General features: G+C 40.9%; 1 protein-coding gene and 1 long non-coding RNA gene across 3 annotated transcripts; one reads left to right on the top strand and one right to left on the bottom strand.

The window, feature by feature from the left end:
• Positions 1 to 7,463: 7,463 nt before the first annotated feature.
• Positions 7,464 to 15,078, top strand: uchl1 (ubiquitin carboxyl-terminal esterase L1 (ubiquitin thiolesterase)). Of its 2 annotated transcripts, XM_083764639.1 has the most exons (9): positions 7,464 to 7,640; positions 7,770 to 7,781; positions 9,324 to 9,443; positions 10,223 to 10,367; positions 11,526 to 11,611; positions 12,273 to 12,320; positions 12,660 to 12,729; positions 14,103 to 14,161; positions 14,872 to 15,078. In XM_083764639.1, the coding sequence occupies exons 1-9, from the start codon at positions 7,608 to 7,610 to the stop codon at positions 14,953 to 14,955; spliced, it is 657 nt and encodes a 218-aa protein (XP_083620765.1). In that variant the 5' UTR covers positions 7,464 to 7,607; the 3' UTR covers positions 14,956 to 15,078. The 2 variants fall into 2 exon arrangements, with proteins under 2 accessions (XP_083620765.1, XP_083620766.1); XM_083764640.1 differs by lacking the exon at positions 7,770 to 7,781.
• A 150-nt stretch (positions 15,079 to 15,228) lies between these two features.
• Positions 15,229 to 15,828, bottom strand: LOC310858506. The gene is made up of 2 exons (XR_014569207.1): positions 15,635 to 15,828; positions 15,229 to 15,603 (listed from the first exon to the last, which is right to left on the bottom strand). It is a non-coding gene; the product is annotated as an uncharacterized lncRNA (long non-coding RNA).
• Between the last annotated feature and the right edge of the window lie 3,893 nt (positions 15,829 to 19,721).

Raw genomic sequence — 19,721 nt, 5'->3', positions numbered from 1 at the left:
AAACCTTGGATGAGGGCATTATAAGGATGTGCATCGTGAGGGGGGAAGGTTGTTTTGTTTTGTTTGTTTGTTTTTTGCAACAATTTTCTTCATTTTGTTGAGGAAATGCAGAGCCAGATCACTCATAGCATCTCTGAGGATAGAATTCTGGATGAGCAGGACATGTGCAGCATTTTGAACGAAACGGGCCACTCCTGAAAACTTTGGAAGGCAATCTTAGCCAATCAGTGTAGAATCTGAGAAATCCAACAGACTCGTCTTGATCAGATGACTACAGAGATCATGTGTACCGATTTGCGTGAGATTTGGATGAAATCTGTGCAACTAACATATTATGCATTATTGCGGTATATGCTGATTGTTACGTTGATGAATTGAATACATAGGGGACCACAATAGGTATTTTTTGGAGTTATCCATTTTAGTCTTTACAGTACCTCGTACACTTTAACACGGCAACCGAAAAGCTGCCGTCAGTGCCATGTTAAAGGAGTAGTTCTCCCCCAAAAAGGTCTTATTTTCTATAAATTACACTCCCCATATAAGCCTTGAATTCACAGAGATTTTTTGTTGTTGTCTTTCGTCACACACACACACACACACACACAGCCTATTGCATCAATGCTACCAAACCGCTTTCGGCTTGGCAGCTCCATTTTGGGCAAGTCATTACAAGCAAAAATGTTCATTGTTCTTTTATTTTTATTATTTATTTTCAAACATTTTCAAGAATTCATACAGTATACCTCATGACCAACATTCACATTGATGCATTGTGAACTTATTACCACATTTTATTTGTTCTTCAATATCAGTCACCAGTGTGTTTTCAATTAGTCTAAAATCATTAACAATTAGAATGGGCTAATATAACACCTGAGAGTCTGATCAAATTAATATCTAATATTTAAATATTGAATCACACAAAAGCCAGATAAATCGTTAAAATGTCCCCAGAAGTGTTTTAAAGTGAAATGCCCTAAAATATGCAGCACAGATGAACAGATTCACATAGCAACAGGTTACACTACAGAGATGTCTACTTCCAATTTACTGCACTATGATGAATTCAATACATTATTTGAAAACACATTTAAAGGTATATTCAGTGATTTCACTTAATTCAAATATCACTTATTTTTTGAGTGGTGCAACCACTCCTACAACCAGCTTGCAATGTCCTCGTACGTGTTTGTGTGTCTGTGTGTGTGTCTGTCTCGTACTTGTTTGTGTGTCTGTGTGAGCATGAGTATGTGACTTAAAAATAGCAGTAGGGGGCGCCAGAAACAGTGAGAGGGGTAGTGACTCTAATGAGAGAGAGAGATAGAGAGAGAGAGAGAGGGGGGGGGGGGGGGGGGGGAATTGCACCACTCAGTTCACACGTGTGTGATTTTTTGATTTGTTGTGATAATCCTCCCTACTATAGAGTGTGCTGGCCATATAAGGAGTTCCTCCCTGTCCCCAGTTAACCCCTGGGGGTTTTTGACTCTCTATCCTGATTGGACGAAAGGCTGGGTCCCACAGCCAAAAACGAAACCTAAGGTTTTTTGAGTGAAATCACTGAATATACCTTTAATATGTGTCATGAGTTATTTATAGCAGGGCTGAAGGCGACACCTTTAGAGGAAAGCGCCAACACACACAAATGGTCACTCACGGACATACCGGTAAAGCAGCATCTGAAGTGCGCAAGGCTCCAATGTATCAATCAACACACGTAAAGCAGCAGGTCCAGATACAATTCCAGGGCGGGTCTACAGAGCATGTGCAACACAGAAAATATCATTTCAGTGCAGAAAAAGAGTACAGTAACTGGTCTAAAATGACTGGCGGCCTGTAGCACTCAGAATCATGGCGAGCAAATGCTTTGAGAAACATGTCAGAGCTGATCAACAGCAAGATGTCACGCTCACGTTCGACCCCCACCAACTGACCTTCCATAAGGAACGTCTGCACACTGCTCTCTCACATCACACCTGAGAGAGACAACACAGACTACATATACTGTCGACTACAATCCCTGTCAGACTAGACACCAAGCTCAGGAGCCTAGAGCTCAACTCCAATCTGTGCAGCTGGATTCTGGACTTCCTGTCAGAACTATATCAGGTAGTGAGGATGGGATCTAAATGACACTACAGTGATACGGCCTGATAGGCCTGAGACAGCCTATAGAGATGGAGAATCTGAAACAATGGTGTCAGGGGAACAACCTGGCTCTTAATACTGACAAGACAAAAGAGCTGAGTGGGTTCAAATTCCTGGGAGTGCACATCACTGAGAAACTCACCTGGGACGTACCGTATACACACTGAACGGGTGGTGAAAAAGGCACAACAAGGCCTCTACTTTCTCAGTCGACTGAAGACATGGGACCAAATGTCCTGAGTCATAGGCTATACTTCAACAGAGGTACCACTACCAACCACCAAAGAGCAAATGGACTAATTGCTGTAATGCGAAGCATGGAAACGGTATTGACCGGAATGTGACCTCCCCACCATCCAAGCCTCATAAGATGAACACTGTTTCGGCAAAGCTCTCCGAATCATCAAAGATCCGAGCCACCCCAACCACGGACTGTTTCAGATTAAGTAAGTGCTAGCCACTTACCACCACCGCAGACAATTACTGACCAAGGCAGCAGCAAAGCCAGCGAAAAAGCAAGGGAAGCGCTAATCCCCCCCAATCAAACCTCAAACAGCCAGCCATTACCGGTAATTTCCAAACAGAAGATTCTATTTTCTGTGAGTAATGTCTTCAGACAAATTATTTTATCTATGAGAAATATTTAATGCGTTATCCAGTTAAACCCTACGTGTAACGTGCCCCATCATGGCTCTACTAGATCTGCTAGTGTGTTTTTAAGATAAGCATTGAATTATAAAGTTGACCTTTATGCCACTGGAGCCCGAGCAATGAAGCACATGAAGCAATTGCTCTGCTAACATAATTAGATGATGATGGTGCATTGCCCCACCCATGAATGTACACTATCATCATATATAGACAGACACTGTAGACGTGTTTGATCGCGAAGTGCAGAATGTGACGAAATATGACATCATCATATGATATCTGTGAAATTGATCTATTTATCTAATTTATCTTATCAATGTATTTAGGTCCTGTCCACTCCCTGGAGAGATCTACCAAACGGCACGCGTTGTCTGATCCACCGTCTGATTAACCCAAAGTGCACATGAAAGGAGCATGTGTGTGTGGAACACTGCAAGCATTCAAGCAACACACTGTAGGCAGTCATGTCCTGCGACTGCAACAAACATCTGTTACAGTATAGGATCTGTTTCACATAGCACAGATTAAGGGCATAACCATCTTATAGACATGGTGGGGGATTTAGCTCAGAGTGCTCACCTTTTCATCACAAGGTTCTGGGTTCAATACCAGACCACACCACCTATACTCAGCATATCATGATGATCTTGCTACGATGATTTCAGAAGAACAATCACTATCGGATATTTAGGAAAGGTGGTGATTTATTAACGTTTGCACACTGTAGGTGTGACTGTGCATCAATCGACTCATTGCTTTATAAAACGTGACAGGTGAAACATGTAATGGAAATCCTGAATGGTAACTCAGTAGAGAAACAACTTTAATTTGTATATATAAAATGTCTATAATGTGTAAAGTCTAGGCTATATCAAATATATGAGTAAGTATAAAGTGTTTTGGTACTAACACTGTACACAACTACTAGAAACAATGTCATGTACAGTATGGAGCAGATAGAAGACATTTTGAGATAGATGGTCACTGTTTGCACAAGAATGAAAGCACACACACGGCTTGATATTTCAAAGGTGATGCTGGAAACATAGTGCTGTCGCTACGTATACGTGCATTACGCACTGCGAGTAGGGCAACACACCAAGGGGGGCAACAAAATGTGACAAAAAGTGCCAAGCCAACCCTCATAAGAACAATTTCCTCCAGTCGTCGGGAGGGGGGGGCAGCACAAATATCCTAAGAGTAGGGCAACCAAATAGTCAGCTACGTCCCTGGCTGGAAAAAAGCATTGAATGTCAAAGAGGGACAAGTAGGTTTCTGCTTTAATACAATAATTCCCACCCATCATCCCCTACACAGGTGGAGATGATGCATTATAAAAATAGGTGTGTAGTGTGTACCACTATTTTTCTACTATCTATAAACTGTCTACTGTCTATAAAAAAAGGGTTGGATTGCTCGGCCTCAACCGCCTCAGCTGGTTGTGGTTGCTGAAAACATTACTGCAGGACCTTTTAATAAAAAGATATTCAGGTTAAAATATTTCAGAAGTATAAAAGACTTCAAAAAAACTAAACAAGTCCCGGCTATTCCTGAATGAGAAAAACAACAAAAATAAGCTCACTAATAAAGAATAGTGACAATAAATAACTGGGCTCTCTCAAAGGATTGAGCTCACTAGTCTAACAAAAAAGCCCTGGGTCTAAGTTGGGACAAAAAATAAATAAATAAAAACAAACATAAGTGTTCTTCTAAGGTATTGATAGTGATAAAAGTGGAAAGTGAAAAAGCTAGGCCACCTCAGTAGTCTGGTTATCTGGTATTTAGAATCAAGTGAATCACATTTTCTTTTCTATCTATGCTAACAATGCATATGCTTCAGGAGAACATCTTAGTTGATGACTATTCACAGTAGATGGTCTCTCATGGAGATCTCTATCATCCATTTCCCTCATTCATTTCTCAAGTTTCTCAATCCTGTTGTCCTGTTGTGGCATGTCGTCGCTCACGATCTTGCTGGTGCCACACGGTTCTTGCACCTTTTTTTTTTTCCCAGGCTAATTATGCCTGTCCTGCCTAATTATGCCGCTATGCTCCGTACTATCTATTCACATCTATGAGTTATAAGCTCACAATGCCTTGCATCCACACTGCATTGTGAGCATCTCTCAAGATGAAAGCTGAAATACGCAACTTGAAAATGTGAGTTACTCTGCCCGAAAGCTCATGCAATATCTCCCCTCCGGTTCCTTCACTGCAGAATCCTTACCATTTTGAGATTAAAATGCTTCTTTCAGAAATCGGTAAGGTGTTTAACATAAGATTCTGGAAACTTCCGTAGTCCTTGTTCTCACTCAGGGTGCTCCTCTCGATATTTCTCAAACTGATTAATGTCGTTCTGCTTTTGATTCATTTCAGCCTCCAGGCGCTCCTTCCGGGCCACTTTCCCTGGGGTGTCTAAGATAATGGGGAGGCACTGGTACTGATGATACAGCTGAGCATAGTTGCTCTTCAGGTCCTGGAGGATGGTCTCCCGCTCATCGTCAGGCCTGTCGGCTTCCTGCTTCCTCCGCTCTTTAATATCGCTGCTATACTCAGCCTCCATAGAGCTGATCGTTTTTCTGAGCAGTTGCAGGTAATCCTTTTTCCTGATATATTTGTATACAAGTCCCGAGTGCATAATCTTGTTGTCCAGCCTGTCCATCTCCATGGGGCTGTTGGCTATGAAAATGGTCTTGCAGCCTTCAAAGAGGTGAATGTTGCTCTCAATTTGATTCAGTAAAGCCTCCATGCTCTCCTTGCGGGAGTTTTTCCCCGGGGTATCTAAGATAATCGGGAGGCACTGGTACTTACCATACAGCTCTGCATAGTTATTCTTCAGGACCTGGAGGACGGTGTGTCGCACATCGTCAGACATGGGGTCTTCCTGTGTCCTCTTCCCATCCTTAACTTGTTGGAACTCCTCCTCTAGTCTCCTGATTTGCTCCTTGCGATATTGCATGCACTCAGGGGTTTCTGTCGATGATCTGTCTCTGTTGTCTTTTGTTGGGGTTTCTCTGTAGTTCTTTTTCATGACGGTGTATTTCGGGAGAAATCCTGAGTACCTAAGGAGATGTTTGACTCCTTAAGCTAAAATAACGACGTCAGCTTGAGTTATTCCCTGTCCTCTAGTGATATATAGGTCTTAGATCGAATGGGCCAGTATATAAACACTTCACCATGGTGTAGTGTGACGTCACTAGCCTTGCCCAAACATGGTGTCAACTCTCTCTGGCTTGGAGCATGTTGCCACAGTCATTTGTTTAGTTTGAGACATCATCAACGTAACATTATCTCTACCAGGCCGAAGGAAAGATTATTATTTTCATCCCTGGTGAGTGTCTGTCTGGTCTGTCTTGGGGGCTTCTTAAATTAGGGATTTAGATTGGGGGGAGTCCCAGAGATGTAAAACAAAGGTGTATTGCATATCAAAGGGTGTGATCTGTGATGCCTGTTGCAGCATATGCCTCTTCAGTAATGCAATGCCAGTTGTCAGACAATGTAGTGAAGTACACTGAGACCAGTCTATGATCTCAGGACTATGATGCATTACGTCATCAGGGACCTCTATATATATATATAGGCATAAAGGACACACACACACACACACACACACACACACACACACACACACACACACACACACACACACACGCATGCACGCACGCACACACACGGACAGACACACGGACAGACACACGGACAGACAGACAGACAGACAGACAGACAGACAGACAGACAGACAGACAGACAGACAGACAGACAGACAGACAGACAGACAGACAGACAGACAGACAGACAGACAGACAGACAGACAGACAGACAGACAGACAGACAGAACCCATATGCCATACCCATAACTACCAGAGTTGTGCACTGTACCTGTTGTCCTTGTATGCCCATATATGGAACTGTTCCTATCTTTTTCCATGGAGACTCCAATGCCTGGCTTTGTGCCCCCGCAGCCCCCGTGACGTCATGTGTGGCCAAGTCTATGGACTTTATGCTTTTGTGCATGTCCTCGTGACTACATCATCATTGATGATCATCATGAGATAAATAAAGGCACCCCTCACTTCACAATCAATAAGTGTGACTTTTGAAGTCTCGTGACTTTCAATTCGCCGGGAATGCACTATGACTCCACTCTATTTCTAACAAGGGACTTACAAAATATATTATGAATATTTCAAATATAGTGAAAATAGCAGAGCTTGTAGATCAGCTAATTCTTCTGAATGTCTTTTTACATTTAATTGTTCGAAATTTCAATACACAAACACATTGATAACGAGGGTATAGGCACTTGTCAGCAGAAAATGTACATCACATCAGTGAAAGAATAAGCTACAGCGACATCTAATGGAATATAGCTGTACACAGAAAGGATATTGATATATAATTTTTCGCTTTTTTACCATCCTCTTTAGCTATTACATATACTTTAAATATATATTATTCCTCTTTCTATCTAATGACGTGAAATAGCCCAATCCAGATTCCAGGGCTATTTCACATCATACAATTGTCAATTTCTATGATAAATTGATAATCATATGATAGTAGCCTATTATTTCCGTACAGGAGAAGACCTCTGCTGGAGGCACACAATTCGACAGGGGAACCAGATGTGTTGTAACACAAGCAGACAGAGTATAAACCGCGTGCATGCGCACTCCCAGCTTTTATCTACTCTAGCCTAGCAGAAGAGGAGCAGCAGACCAGTCACCACATCACACCAGACAGACGCCGGTTGCTTTTATCTGCTTTCATTCGATTCAACTGGACAAACCCAGCTAACTTTCAGCAAAATGGAGTGGAACCCGATGGAGATCAACCCCGAGGTGAGTGAAACCAGCCTCTATTAAACAAACCCTGAACATTGTATTTTTTTTATGACTGAGCTTTTTTTCCTCTCCACTCGACGATGTAAACTCACCTTGCTGCTTCCATCTCTGTGTGCTTTCTTTCAGATGCTCAACAAGGTGCGTAGCATTTTTTCATGATGATGCCGAGTCATGATGGCGGTATGTATGTATGTTGGTGTTTAGATGAGGGTTATTGTCCTTTTATTTCATTGGTAAGTTGACGCCGGTGCTGACATTGTTGAAATAAACAATGATATCTGACCACTCTATAATCTCACGAATTAGTTGCATCGCGCAAGCCTACAGTCATTATGGTGTTGTACGGTTGTATTTTTGGTAATTCGTATTTTTAAAAGGGCAAAATGTGAAACGTGGATTGAACGTATTGTGTGGTGAATTTAATGATTTAACTAAACTTGAGTTGGACTTGGAACACTGGTTGAATGTATTTGCATTTTTAGAGTAATGTGTATTACAGTCATTTTAGAGTATTGTAGAGTAATTGTGCATTCTGTAGACTGAGTAATGCATTGTGCAGTCACCAGTCAGTAACGTTATGCAGCAGTAGCATGCTGTGTCAGTGCTCCACCCTCTGTCTGGGATGAAGGGTGTGGTCAGGAATGGATTGGATGGATGAACTACTAGAGCTGCACACACGGTTCAATTAGGATTTCACTGTCTTATGTTTTGGCCCATTTTCAAGTTAATTTAATATGTGTTATGTCATGAATGCCATCTAGTTTTATTATTGGAACAAGGTTTCATGACATCCTCCTGTGACAAATCCAACTGGTCACCATTTTGGTCAATTCTGAAAGTGTGTGTGTAATGTATGTATATGGGTGTTGCGCAAGTTGCGCGTAGCTTTGATCGAATGTGACTCAAATCAACATGATTGATCTTTATTCTTGCTACCCGATCCATTCATCGCTAACTCCCTGAGAACATTTTCTTGCAGTGTATCTACACTAAATGGGACCTGCACCCCAATCCTTCTGAGGTATCACACACCCTCCAGGGAGGAGGGGAACACCAAACCTCCTCAAAAGAATCACAAAATAAACGTTACATGCTGCAGACAATTGCACATGCATCATCTTCAAATTCAATTGAACTCCACCAACTGACCTTGACAATAATAATCTGAACCATTTCAACTACATGACACATTTCAACTAACGGGACTAATTAGTAATTGGGTCATCACCACCATGCTCGGCAGCTGTGGTGGACATTTTATAGTCCATCTTTTATTTTATTTTTGGTGCCATGGACATGCAAATGAGCGGACTAATGTGTCATAGTAAATCAGTGGCATACATATTATTGTGAGAAGGAATCTTGGAAAAAACAAACGCACACGCCAATGGCCAGAGTGACAATACTTTATTAGGACGCAGCAGGCTAAGACAAAGGAATCCAATGTTAAGCCTTCATCAGGGAATGGTTGCATACATATTCTGAGACGCATGAGAGACTGACATTCAGTAAGTAATGGATGGGGTCTTGTGATCAAAATAAGAACATTATAATGTTTTGTAAAAAGTTAAAAGAGAACCTAGAATTTCCACGGACAAGTCTTGCCGGCACGGACACATTTGTCTGTGTACGTACGGCCATATTGCTGAGCCGTGATGGACATGTGTGTCTTTGTTTCAGATGCTGACTAAACTGGGTGTGGCTGGAAGCTGGCATTTTGTGGATGTTTTGGGCCTGGACGGGGAGTCTTTGTCAACTCCCTCCTGTGCTTTGATGCTCCTCTTTCCTCTGACACCAAAGGTGAGGGATGTGTGTCTGAGAGAGGGGGGGGGGGGGCGGCAGAGTATATGTTTGAGTGAGATGTAATGTTTAATTTATGGTGAAGTGTTAAATGGCACTTCTGATTTGGCTTTCATTGCTATACAGTGTTTGTTCAGTAATGGTGGTTCTCCCAGTTTCTCCAGCTCTTTGAACAGAAAAACAATCGGGATACAAAGTTCAGTATCCATTCAGTAAAGAACTCTTACTTATTTCATCGGTGGTGAAATTAAAATGGGCACTATACAAATATAAATGTCTGTCTGGCTTCTCCTGATTGAATAAAATTTGTATCACAACTTGAACATTTATTTTCTGTCTTCTAAAGAGATGGGGTGACCCCTTTAAGAAAAAAAAACGATAGGAGTTGGGAAAACTCGTAGACTCTACTTCAGGATAAAAAAGATTCAAAGCATATCTACAAGTTCCTCCAGATCTACTGCTTCTGATACTTGTGTGACGCTGGATCAAGTAGGGTGTCCTGAAAGTTTTCAGAAAAAGCTATGTTTCGTTCTTCGATTAAAAAAAAATAGCAGACCTACAAGCTAGTAGCGCACCATTCGGTGGTGCACTATGAGCTTGTAGATCTGCTATTTTTCAATAGCTAAAGCTTAACATAATGCCAACACCAAAAGGGCTTCCCGCCCAGAATGGTTTAATTTACGAAAAACACAAAGTTGGACTGTAGAGAGGTTTATGCCCGACGGCAACGATGCCATTGGTTGGGTATTGTGCCATGATGCGGTGTGTGTGTGTGTCAGCATGAGACTCTCAGGAAACAACAGGCGGACAAGGTGGTAGTGGATGAACCGGACATCTACTTCCTGAAGCAGACGGTGGTGAACTCCTGTGGCACCGTGGCCCTCCTGCACTCCATTGGCAACAACCAGAGCAAAGTGACATTCGGTGAGGACACGTCTGATCATGGCTACGGTCTGTCCACATCCCAGGGTTCATCACTCACCAGGGACACCTTTCAAACCACTAACTTACACTTTCCTGTGTAAGTTACTGGTTTAGGATTGTGAAGACTTTTTCATACGTCCAGGAAACTACATCATTTAGTGTAAAAATACTACTTTCAGAGACTTGAAAACTGGCTTTAGATGGCTATGCCAACATGGTGAACTGTGTCTGCATGAGGTCGGTCTTAAGGGCCGCACACACCGTCTGCAAACGCCGCGCGGCAAAACAGCCGCCTCCATTATTTTCAATTAACCTATCGCACACCGGCGGCGTGCGTGCGTCGGACGCTCCGATAGAACTGTTTTCCAGGCGTCGCCGCGCGGCAACGCCTGTGCCGCGTCGCTGCGCACCCGGTTTGTGGGTGTACACTAGACGAGTCAAGACGACTACTGTATTTTGTGCTTGACCACAATGTTATTTAGATCACATGTTGGGAGACAGATGCTAGGTTTGATGTTTACCTGGCTGGTATCATAGTTGTGTTTGAAGCACTAAATTGTTCACTTTGCACTCTACTTCTGTGACCATTTAACTATGCTTTATACCTTTACTGTGACTTGGCACTCTGGCATCTGCCATATGCCTAAACTTTGTTTGTCTGGAGCTAATATTCCAAACCACTGTCTGCACCAAACATATTTATTGTGTTTCATGAATTTTGAAACTTCAATTTGAAGTAATGATGGCAGTCAATGGGTTTCTAATGGGCTGAAACCTTGCCAATATGTGAATTATACATCAGACGGCTGATGTCGCAGGCTGCTCACAAAATGTCAGATCCACATCCACACTGTTGCCCATGTGACTCCTGAGATCGCATGATTAGTTTTGTCTTAAGGCTATGTTGTATGGTAAAGGAATCCATTTGGACTGATTTGAAAAGTGTAGATAAAAACATTTATGGAGAGAAGAATTTTAAGCAAAATCTATAATTCATGTCAATTTGATATAGGCCAGAAATGTGGTAGTTAAATAATGGAATTTGGAAACTGGAAGGCAATTATGTAAAGATGCATGAGTCATCGATGCATGACTCATGAGTCATCGATGCATGACTCATAGTCATTGATTTAAACATGTCTTTGTGCCCTGTCATAGACGGTGCCTCAGCCCTCAAGAAGTTTTTTGAGGAGACTGCAAAAATGTCTGCTGCTGAACGTGCCAAATGTCTAGAGAAGAATAAGGTAACTCATTTAATTTAATATATGTATGTTAACATCTTTATTTTTAGTCGGTGAATATGAACTTGAAGAGCAGGAAATATGTTCAATAGTAATGAACTTTGTATTTACCAGTCTATGACCTTACAAGCCAGCCCTATAGTTATACAAAAAACATTTTGTTGACCAAAATTTGTCAAGCCTATTCTTAAAAGTATTGACTGAAGGAGCCTGACCACTTCCTCCGGAAGTTTATTCCATGCTCTGACAGCTCTGAGTAAAGAAATTCTTTCTCTTTTCTGACTGACAATTTAGTGGTAAGAGTTTAAGAGAATTCCCTCAACTCATACCTGCTGTCCCAAGAATGTACAACAGGCTCGGCTGTAAAGTCATATCTGGTGAACAAGTTTATATACCTCGATCATATCCCCTTTGTGCCTCCTATACACTAACGTTGGTAACTGTAAGTGTCTTAACCTTTCTTCATAAGACCTTTCTTTCAACCCTGGTATTAGTTTAGTAGCTCTTCTCTGAACCTTCTCTATTTTCTCTATGTATTTGATTTTGTAGGGGCACCAGACTGAGCTTGCAAATTCAAGTTGTGATCTCACCAAGGATTTGAATAACGGAATAAATAGTTCTTTTCGTAAATTTAAAAAGGTTTAACGTCATTATTTTCTCCAAGGACATCCGGGAGGCTCATGATGAAGCGGCTGCACAAGGACAGTGTAGGGTAAGATCTCTAATGGCTGTTTGGGTTTCATGTGTCATTTAATACATATATGTATAATACACAGGGACAGTGTAGGGTAAGATCTCTAATGGCTGTTTGGGTTTCATGTGTCATTTAATACATATATGTATAATATAATACACAGGGACAGTGTAGGGTAAGATCTCTAATGGCTGTTTGGGTTTCATGTATCATTTGGTCAGTTGTACACGTGTGACAATTATTTTGATCGGTTTAGTAAAAACCAGTGACTTGCTAGGGCTACTGGTTTTCATGAAATTTTTAATATACATGCATAATGTACAAGATCTAAGTCCTCCAATGTTTCTTTTTTCTCAGCCTGAAGCTGATAAAGTCAACTTCCACTTCATTACCTTCATCAACGTAAAAGGACACCTCTATGAACTGGGTGAGCGTCCGTATTTCTGTTCAGTTTTTCAATGGGGAAAACAAGACCTTTGCCAGCAGATTGTTTTCTTTTCAAACTCTTAGATCTCCATATATGGAGTTTACCTGTTCTGACATTCCATATGCTGAACCTTCCCCATCCATCCTTCCTCTTCGATGTCTCTCCTTTTTTTTTTTTTTATGATTCAAAGTTTTATTGCTTTTTCAGATTAGTCACACAAACATCGATGTCTCTCTTTTGACTGATACCTGTCCATTTAAACTCTAGACGGGCCGTATTAGTATTGGTGCAGCTACACCTCGCAGCCCGCGAAAACTGAGTTCTCAATAGTCCTGAAAATTAAGGCCCTACCTGAACCCATATATATATATGGGCCTGGGCACTGTCTCTTCATCAATTCTATTTATTTTCATCATAACCCTGTCTCCCACCCTGAGCCATCCCAAAATAGCAAAGTATGTTAGAATTAGGTAGGTCATGGGCGTACGGCAGAGTAGTGGTATCAGTTTGTTTTAGAAGGTCTGGAGCTTAGTTTTTTTTTTTTTTTACCTTGATGTTTGAGAACAAAGAGCTGCAAGCATGCTCAAAATGGTATTGAATGAGGCCTCCAGCAAGAGTATACAGCCCAAATTTGCTCAATTACTATAGCCATATAAGAAATTTGCAAATCCTCATGCTCAGTTGTCAGCTTGTAGATCTGATTTCTCCATGACTTGGCCAACTCTTGGCTTTCTCTAAAGGATGATTTATAATTATCAAAATGACGATCTACAGGCCTGGGAGTGCCTGTAGATTGTCAGTCACCCTGACGGCCTTTACTGCATGTCACCCCCCCATCTCTCTCCCCATTTTCCTGTCAGCCTACTGTCTGTCCCTAAAGCTTTCGCCTTAGGGACAGACGGCCACAAAAAATGGTGATCTACAAGCCCACAATGCATTCCTTGTGTAATCTTGTAGATACTAAAGAGTAAAATTATATTGAAGCTCTATGTAATTACTAATTTCTTTAAAGTTAAAATGCAATATTTGAGCAGCTGCGCAGGAGACCTCTGTTCAACACCAGGGTAGAACAGGACAGTTGTATGGTGCAGCGTATTTTAATTCAAATCCACCAATTTACAGGTCAATAATTGGTCAAACCAGCAGTAGGATGGATGATCAGAAGCGTCTTCCATAATACGACAAACAATTGAGCTTAGACAAATGCAACAGTAGTATATTACCATATTCTGTAGTGTACCACTACCATTGTAATCCACGGCGAGCAAAATATGTTCTATGCAACAGAACAGACTGCATGCAGTACACTTGAGGTGTGTGGAGTATAGCCTTGCTTAGTATTTAAGTTGCCCGGTGTTTTGTTTTGTTTTTAGATGGGAGACTGGACGGTGCAGTGAAGCATGGAGCCACGACAGATGATTCCTTCATGAAGGTAATGACTATGGTCGTTTTTCTGTTTTCTATTTAACTGTTTCAACTGAAATTACTTGGTAATGATCTTTTCATTAACATCACTAATGTATTAACATCAACATCACTAATGTATGCAGCCCTGTTCTCTGAAAACCAGAACTACAGTGATGGTCACTTAATTGGCAGTTATGCATGCTGAATGTGGATTACCAACTTGGAACTAGCATAGACCAGGGGTTCCCCACCGTACAGTTGTGTGACAGGCTGACGGCACACAGAACTCTCCCTCAATGCATGGTCCTGTGTCTGCCCAATGCATGGTCCTGTGTCTGCCCTGGTCTTGTGCGACTATGTCCATCTGTGTCGCGTTTGTTTGTCTGGTATATTTTGATCACATGCTGCGGTTACGCCGTGTGCACGTCATGAACTAATTCTTTACCCCTTTAGACAAACATTTAACGACTTTTCAACCTGTTCCTATATTGTGCATGTCGTTAGTTCCACAAGTAGTGGAAATGACAAAGACATTTTGTTTAAAATATGACTATTAAATTGGGCATATGATGTTAAACTATTTGGCATTGGTAGATGTTTACAGTGTTGGAACAATGTGTTTTTGAAATCTGAATCTGAAAAAAATGACCATTGGTGTGCCTTGTGCAAAGTTGGACACAAAAATTACCAGTGATCTTGCCAAACGGTTCTCCTTTTCCCTTTCTTCCCCTCCAGGATGCGTCTGCCGTGTGTCGTGAATTCATGGAACGGGAGAAGGGCGAAGTCCGTTTCTCTGCGGTGGCACTCAGTCAGAGTTAGACATCCCCAACAAGTAGAATACCACACAACCACAATAGAAAGAAACCAAATTTACTGTCGAGAGCTCACACACAACATCCCCAGGCATTGCAGAATGCCCTGTACATCTGCAGACACTTTGCACTATATAGCACACATTGTTACACAGAGCACACCCACGACTTGCCAACAAACCGTTATTTGCTTGTGTCTGTGACATCTACACATGCTCACTGAGTCCTCTTTGGTGCCAGCTCGCCGCAAGCCTTTAATGTTATGTTACTTAGCACTGGAATTTTGATATTTCTACTGTTTTCTGAACTTCTATCGAGATCAGACAAACGTCACTGCCTGTGAACATGTGTGAATTTGTCTGTTGTGCCTTTTTTGTGTGTTAGTAGTTCATAGTTTGCATTTGAAGAGACTTGCCTGTGTCTTTTAAACGCCAGTCGCTGCTGTGTGAAGTCATGCGTATCAGAAAAGACAGAGGTAGTCTTCATTAGATGCAAAGTTCTGGATTCAGATGCTTGTGGGCACCTTACATGATGCTGCCTATGTTAACAACTATGTTTTTGAATATTTCATTTGTAATGGCACTTGTTAATTTGCACTTTTTGTGAGGTTTCAGTCCCATGTTCTAGAAACTAAAGCTGTCATTTACACCTTGACCTTTGGAAATGATCAGCAATGGTCTAGAAGCCTGTTTAAAAAAGGAAAGTGTGTCCATTTGAAAGAATTACACTACTGTTTTTGGGGTTGATGATAGGCTTTGTTCCAAATCTTTTGCCTTTTTGAAAGCTTCCCAATCTGTAATTCTATTGACAATGCAGCTGTGTTCCAGTCAATAAAAAGCAAACTTTACCTGACCCACCCATCTGTTAAATGAAAATGCCTGCTTCCTTGTCACAGCAAATCAATGGCCTGTAAGTTTTGAATTGTGTCAAAGTATCGTTAAACAGTGAGCAGGCTAAAAACTATCTGTCGTCTTGGTCATCTGCATGTGTGCATTTTGGTGATCCCAAACTTGCAACAACATACAGAATCTTACCGGTTTTATATATATTTTTTAAATGTTTTATGCTGTTAAACAGACAATCTCAGTTTACTGGTGCACACAAGATGTTTTTCCTAGCTTGTTTAGCTTTCATCTGTGTTCCACCCGGAGGTAACCAAACAACCCACACGTTGCCCAAGTGTCATTGAGCTTTAATGGCACATCAATGCAAACATGCTGTATAAGGTTCAGTCAATGCAAACATGCTGTAAGGTTCAGTCAATGCAAACATGCTGTAAGGTTCAGTCAATGCAAACATGCTGTAAGGTTCAGTCAATGCAAACATGCTGTAAGGTTCAGTCAATGCAAACATGCTGTAAGGTTCAGTCAATGCAAACATGCTGTAAGGTTCAGTCAATGCAAACATGCTGTAAGGTTCAGTCATATCAGCAAACATGCTGTAAGGTTCAGTCATATCAGCAAACATGCTGTAAGGTTCAGTCATATCAGCAAACTGCTTTTGAATGATCAGCCGCCAAACTAAAGCAACACTCGAGATAATTGTCACTGATAAATCACACCACTCTTAAATAACCTTGGGACGTTTGCTATCGTGTGTGTGTGATTATAAAATGTAGACTTTATTATTCATATATATATTCATAACGAGTCATAACCTACTGTAAGCTACTGCCATATGTCTCGAAACTAGCTGCCTGCATTGTTCAGAGCACACAGACACAAATAAAATAATAACCACATTCGCAGACGCTATTTATCGTTAGGTGAAATAGACAGGCTATAGCCTACTAGGCATGCAGACAAACTGCCATTGTTCAGAGCACACAGACTCCAAAAAATCTAACACAAATAAAATAAAAATACAACCACATTCGTAACAGCGCAAGTCCAGTCAAATATACCACGTTCCCTGTCCTCTTGTACACATGCAGATCAGGCATTCAGGCATTCAAATGCAAACTTGTTTTCACCTGACAGGTATGGCTACTGTATGCTTAGGCTACAATGAAAAGGAGTAGGCCTATAGCCTATATCAGATGACTCAGTGCAATCATATGGCATTTAAACATGCTCTTCTGTTTATAATCTAAACACATGTGACACGTTTAAAAAGTGTTACAAATAAGTGTTTAGAACCTGCTGTGCGTAAATACTGCACTGTTATTAATAACAGCGTAAATAAATGATTAATGCCATTGGTATAGCACAATGCAAATCCTCAAAGAAAATGCGTCTTCCTAATGGATACATTTGGATTGGATATTTTATAACGGAAGCAATATGAGGGGGTTTCGCCGTCCACCAAGGAACAAGAGTCGTGCATAGTATAGTATCAATATTGCAATGAAGAAATAAGTCCAGTAATCAAAGACAGACATACAGACTTGACGTCCATTATACAGTATCTCAAAAGTTACGGCCTGCAAAATAAAATGTGTCATCGACGGGAGGAAACACTACCGGTAATTTCTCTTTTTTTTAACGAAAATGTGAGCCCAGGTTTCGTCCACAAGTTTTGACAAGTTTTGTCAAAAACTTGTGGACAGACAGACAGACAGATAGACCAACAGGTCCCCACGTTCAGCACCACAGACAGCTCCTCATCACCAGACAGACAGGTGGGCGCGTTAAAATTGACAATGTCAATTTGACATACCAATAAAGCATTAAATTCGCCTAGGCCAATGAGTTTGAGCCGAGGCAATCGTAATTTATTGGAATCACATGTTAATCAATCAAGTTTACGTCTATAAAAGAGCGCGGCCCACCAGTGATAATTCTCTTTTACAAAACATGGCATAGGCCTACATACAGGTGGCCAACAGTCGCAGAGGGAAAACCATGGTAATCGAACCATTTCGTTACCTCCGAAATAAAACCACCCCAGCCAAAATATATTGGCGTTGTGCCCACCCTGGGTGCAACGTGACCGTCCACACACGGTGGCTTGACGTCCATGAGGACAATCCAGCCATCACCATTCTTATGCCGTCAGGTGACCATGACCACGCGGGAGAGGCGGATTTGGTCGCCACCACGGCTATAATTGAGCAGATGCTCAACCTGGTGGTGGCCGATCCAACAATCCCCGTGAAGCGGGTATATGACCAGGTCGTTGCCCAAACAGCGGATATGGAAAACACCCCCCCCCTTTAACGCGGTGAAAACCCGTCTGGAGAGACGGCGGGCCGGGCTAATGCCTCCCATCCCCCGCAGAGTAGAGGACGTCGCCGTGGATGGGGAATGGGCTTGGGTTATAGCCCATCGTTTTTTTAATTTTTTAATTTTTTTAACCTAGTTTTTCATCATTTTTGAACATGGGCTATAGCCCCTACCGTACGGCATACGCCGTTTTTCATAATTTTTGAGGATTTGAAAAATTCAAAAAACATGGGTTATAGCCCATCGTTTTTTGAATTTTTGAAAAAAACAATTAAACTCGTTTTTCATCATTTTTTAACATGGGCTATAGCCCATACCGTACGGCATACTATAGCATGCCGTTTTTCATCATTTTTGAGGATTTGAAAAAAATTAAAAAATTCAAAAAACATGGGTTATAGCCCATCGTTTTTAGATATATTTTTTTATCCTCGTTTTTCATCATTTTTGACCATGGGCTATAGCCCATACCGTACGGCATACTATAGCACGCCGTTTTTCATCATTTTTGAGGATTTGAAAAAAATGAAAAATGAAAAAAACATGGGTTATAGCCCATCGTTTTTTGAATTTTTTAGAAAAATAAAATAACCTCGTTTTTCATCATTTTTGATCATGGGCTATAGCCCATACCGTATGGCATACTATAGCACGCCGTTTTTCATCATTTTTGAGGTTTTGAAAAAAAAAAAAAAAACAAAAAAAAACATGGGTTATAGCCCATCGTTTTTTGAATTTTAGATTTTTTTTAACCTAGTTTTTCATCATTTTTGAACATGGGCTATAGCCCCTACTGTACGGCATACTATAGCACGCCGTTTTTCATCATTTTTGAGGATTTGAAAAAAATGAAAAAAAAAAAAAACATGGGTTATAGCCCATCGTTTTTTGAATTTTTGAAGAAAAAAAATTAACCTCGTTTTTCATCATTTTTGAACATGGGCTATAGCCCATACCGTACGGCATACTATAGCACGCCGTTTTTCATCATTTTTGAGGATTTGAAAAAAATGAAAAATTCAAAAAACATGGGTTATAGCCCATCGTTTTTTGAATTTTTGAAAAAAACAATTAACCTCGTTTTTCATCATTTTTGAACATGGGCTATAGCCCATACCGTACGGCATACTATAGCACGCCGTTTTTCATCATTTTTGAGGATTTGAAAAAAATGAAAAATGAAAAAAACATGGGTTATAGCCCATAGTTTTTTTAATTTTTGAGAAAAATAAATTAACCTCGTTTTTCATCATTTTTGACAATGGGCTATAGCCCATACCGTACGGCATACTATAGCACGCCGTTTTTCATCATTTTTGAGGATTTGAAAAAAATGAAAAATGAAAAAAACATGGGTTATAGCCCATCGTTTTTTGAATTTTTTAGAAAAATAAAATAACCTCGTTTTTCATCATTTTTGATCATGGGCTATAGCCCATACCGTATGGCATACTATAGCACGCCGTTTTTCATCATTTTTGAGGTTTTGAAAAAAAAAAAAAAAAAAAAACATGGGTTATAGCCCATCGTTTTTTGAATTTTTGAAGAAAAAAGATTAACCTCGTTTTTCATCATTTTTGAACATGGGCTATAGCCCATACCGTACGGC

Source organism: Protomyctophum parallelum (genome assembly GCF_964188405.1).
Source record: "Protomyctophum parallelum genome assembly, chromosome: 5".
Classification (NCBI taxonomy): Eukaryota; Metazoa; Chordata; class Actinopteri; order Myctophiformes; family Myctophidae; genus Protomyctophum; species Protomyctophum parallelum.
The sequence above is the reverse complement of the archived record's forward strand: the minus strand, read 5'-3'. Positions and strand labels throughout refer to the sequence as shown.

What these genes read in the sequence shown, in the direction of transcription:
- uchl1 (XM_083764639.1), top strand. Translation starts at nt 7,608, where the DNA reads ATGGAGTGGAACCCGATGGAGATCAACCCCGAG. An exon ending in TCTTTCCTCTGACACCAAAG is followed by an intron (nt 9,444 to 10,222) that starts GTGAGGGATGTG and finishes TGTGTGTGTCAG; the next exon opens with CATGAGACTCTCAGGAAACA. An exon ending in CTGCACAAGGACAGTGTAGG is followed by an intron (nt 12,321 to 12,659) that starts GTAAGATCTCTA and finishes CTTTTTTCTCAG; the next exon opens with CCTGAAGCTGATAAAGTCAA.